Raw genomic sequence first — 3590 nt, forward strand, 5'->3', positions numbered from 1 at the left:
AAATGTGTGAAAATAAGAGCTTTGTCAATTCCTTGGAAAAAATATATTTTGGGTAACAAATCTCTGTTTTTAGGGAGTGCTTGCTTCCTCACCCCTATTGGTCACTTTTTCTCATTGATATCTACTCTTATTCTCAGAGTAGAGATATTGATTTGAACTCACAAAAATTTTCAAAGCTTGAACTCAGTGATAGTATTTTATATGAAATACATTTTTAAGGAAAAGTTTGAAAAATAATAAAAGATATATTTTATTTACCTAGGATGCTCCAGTTCAGGTAATTTTATAGAGTTAAAGGTATTCCAAAGCAGAAACACTGTATATGGGGTCTTTGTGTACAAGAAAAGAATAATGATCTCAATCTGACAATCTTATACTTCTTTTCCTCCTTCAGGATCTCAATGGAGGACATGGCAGCAGGAAACCATTGCACAGTGACTGAGTTCTTCTTGGCTGGGCTGTCAGAGAAACCGGAACTCCAGACACCTCTCTTTCTTCTCTTCATGGGAATCTATGTGGTCACTGTATTGGGGAATTTAGGCATGATCATATTGATTGGGCTCAGTTCCCACCTGCACAACCCCATGTATTATTTCCTCAGCAGCCTGTCATTCATTGACTTCTGTCAGTCCACGGTTGTTACCCCTAAAATGCTGGTGAGCTTTGTGGCAGAGAAGAACCTCATATCCTACTCTGGATGCATGGCTCAGCTCTATTTCTTCCTTATTTTTGCCATTGCAGAGTGTTACATATTAGCTGCAATGGCATATGACAGATATGTTGCCATTTGTAACCCCTTACTTTACAATGTAACCATGTCCTATAAGATTTACAGTTCCCTGATTTCAGGAGTGTATATTATTGGTGTTCTGTGTGCATCAGCTCACACAGGCTTCATGATTAGGATTCGATTCTGCAAATTAGATGTGATCAACCACTATTTCTGTGACCTTCTTCCACTCTTGAAGCTTGCATGCTCTAGTACCTATATCAATGAACTGTTGATTCTATTTTTTGGTACATTGAACATCTTTGTCCCAATCCTGACCATTATTACTTCCTATATCTTCATTATTGCTAGTATCCTCCGCATTCAATCTACTGAGGGCAGGTCCAAAGCCTTCAGCACCTGCAGTTCCCACATCTTAGCTGTTGCTGTCTTCTTTGGATCTTTAGCATTCATGTACCTGCAGCCATCATCAGTGAATTCTATGGACCAAGGGAAAGTGTCATCTGTGTTTTATACCATTATTGTACCCATGCTGAACCCCATGATCTACAGCCTGAGGAACAAGGATGTCAGTGTTGCCTTTAAGAAAATACTTGAAAGAAAAACATTTATGTAGTCAGAAGTAATATGAGGATTATTTATTGGAAAAATGTTATATCCACAATATATCATTTGAGTTGATACTATTTATTTTAATTGGCTTGTCAATATTATTACTCATTTGTTATAACACTTTGATAACTTTTACTATTATAAACTTCAGAATTGATTATGGCATATGTTTCACAGAATCAACAATGTAAACTGAAAGTAAGGATGACATGTGTATTCATATGCCCAAAAAGGGTCACCTATAATGTTATATATAACTTTCATAATTGATAACCATCCCTTTAAAAATAAACTTCATTTTTATTTATAACAAACTGACACCCTTCTTTTTAATTATTTTATTATATTTTGAGAATATTATATGTAAATGCTGTAATTATACCCTTCCCTTCATCTCCCGCCAACCACTACTATGCTCCCTCTTCTCTTTCTCAAATTAATGGCCTTTGTTCCTTTTATTCATATATACATACATATATATTAGAGGGCTTAACCACTGAAAAACTTAATCTATCTCAACAATCATTTATTGCCTGTAGCTCCTCATCTAAGTGTGGGATTCTAAGTACTCCTCTTTCAATATTGGTATATCAAATAGTATCATTTTGTGTTCTTATTTTGAAAAAATATTGTTAAAATTTGATGATGCCACTCCCTGTCATACATAGGTGATACACAATCTCACTTAAAGTTTCTTGTCTTCTGTCTCTTTGAACATTCTTCCTTCCTTTTCCAAAAGATTTCCTGATCTTTAGGTAGAGGGATTCTATTGTATATGGATTAAATTTTGCTCTTCACCCCAATATCAGTTCTTCCCTCTATTTACATAAGCTATGGATTTCTGTGATTATCTCCATGTTCAGTAAGAATGTTTGACATGATCAGTACTAAGTATGCAACTAGAGATTATATTAGTTTGGGATGGTGTCATTCTTAGATTTTCTTCTAGACTTTATGTTCTCATTAACCACTCATAGTGACTATGTTTCAAGGACAATGTCTGGTCTACCACAGCCAGAGTCTGTGATAATGTCCATGGCTCCTGTTACCATTGAAGACCATGCAGGTGCCTGGGGAATGAACTGCCACTTGAGGCCATGTTGATCCTAGGGCCATGCTGCTGAGGGGGGCTGTGCTTATCTGAATGGCCTGTGATGTTACCCAGCATCATGGTAACATCCAACCCTGAATTCCTGTAGAGGGTCATAACTGGGTCTGTAGAACATCATCAGTTGACATCTACCTTGATGTTTGTGGCTTATGTTATAGTGGGGACCTTGAAAATAATAAATTTGGAAAATTAGGAGACTACTTGAACTGTTCTTTCCCTTATCTGGCCCTGGGAAATCTGGCCCTGTACCTAACTGGCTGCTTCAGCAAATGAGTTTGCTCCACCCAACTCCCACATGGCATAGCTGACCCTGATGATACTGTCTCTAGTAGATACATCTCCACAGCCACCACAGGCAAGGGAAAAATAATCCAGATGGCATGGGTGAAAGAGAGCTGGCTCTGTCCCTTGACTGAGGGGAGACAGTTATAATGGAGGCCTGGGGTGAACAACTCAGCTACCATCCAGATCCATATACAACAAATTGAGTTGGCCCACTATCTATGACCTGATGGAATCATGAATGAACTTGTCTTGTGGAATCAAAACTGCAGACTATCCATCACTCAGAGCAAGAGCAGGATACCTGAGAGGGGCTTTGGTATACATTCAGTATTGTTGATATACCAAACATCAGAGGTCTTGGACATGACTAACAACTCACTATGAAGAACAGTTGTAGACAAAAACAACTACTGTATGCCTCACTTCAAGTCCTAATGTCACTAAGGTGAATGAAGAAGTTATAGAGCAGGAATAGACTTGAATTCTCTGACCTTTGGCCAGTGTAGAGTGTGTTTACCCTATGCATCATCTTAATATCCAGAATACCAAGTAACCGAACCCGAGTTCAGGTATCTTGTTTGTAGCCATTCCTTAAGTCAGACTTCCTTTGAAAGAGAAAGAGCAGGCTAAAACTCTCTAATCTTCAGTCAAGGTGGAGAGAATCCACTTCAGTTGAGCCCAATGTATTCTTCCCTTCTTAAGTTAGTTGACAAAGCCTGTGCTTCTTCTATAGGACATATTGTTGTACCCAAGTTGAGACCTCCATGAGAGACCACCATTATACAGTCAAGTCCAGAATGCAAAAGCAAGTTTTATTTCTGTGTGCATATCGTCCAGCTAGCTGAAAGCTCA

The 3590-nt window shown here is 38.2% G+C and overlaps 1 protein-coding gene across 1 annotated transcript; it reads left to right on the forward strand.

Annotated features, from left to right (window-relative positions):
* Positions 1 to 401: 401 nt before the first annotated feature.
* LOC126495926 (olfactory receptor 1537-like) lies at positions 402 to 1346 on the forward strand. The gene has a single exon (XM_050133522.1). It carries the CDS (start codon positions 402 to 404, stop codon positions 1344 to 1346), a length of 945 nt encoding a protein of 314 aa, XP_049989479.1.
* Positions 1347 to 3590: the final 2244 nt, after the last annotated feature.

This window comes from Alexandromys fortis, unplaced genomic scaffold (assembly GCF_014885135.2).
Source record: "Alexandromys fortis isolate MF-2015 unplaced genomic scaffold, M_Fortis_MF-2015_v1.1 scaffold_231, whole genome shotgun sequence".
In the NCBI taxonomy this organism is placed as follows: domain Eukaryota; kingdom Metazoa; phylum Chordata; class Mammalia; order Rodentia; family Cricetidae; genus Alexandromys; species Alexandromys fortis.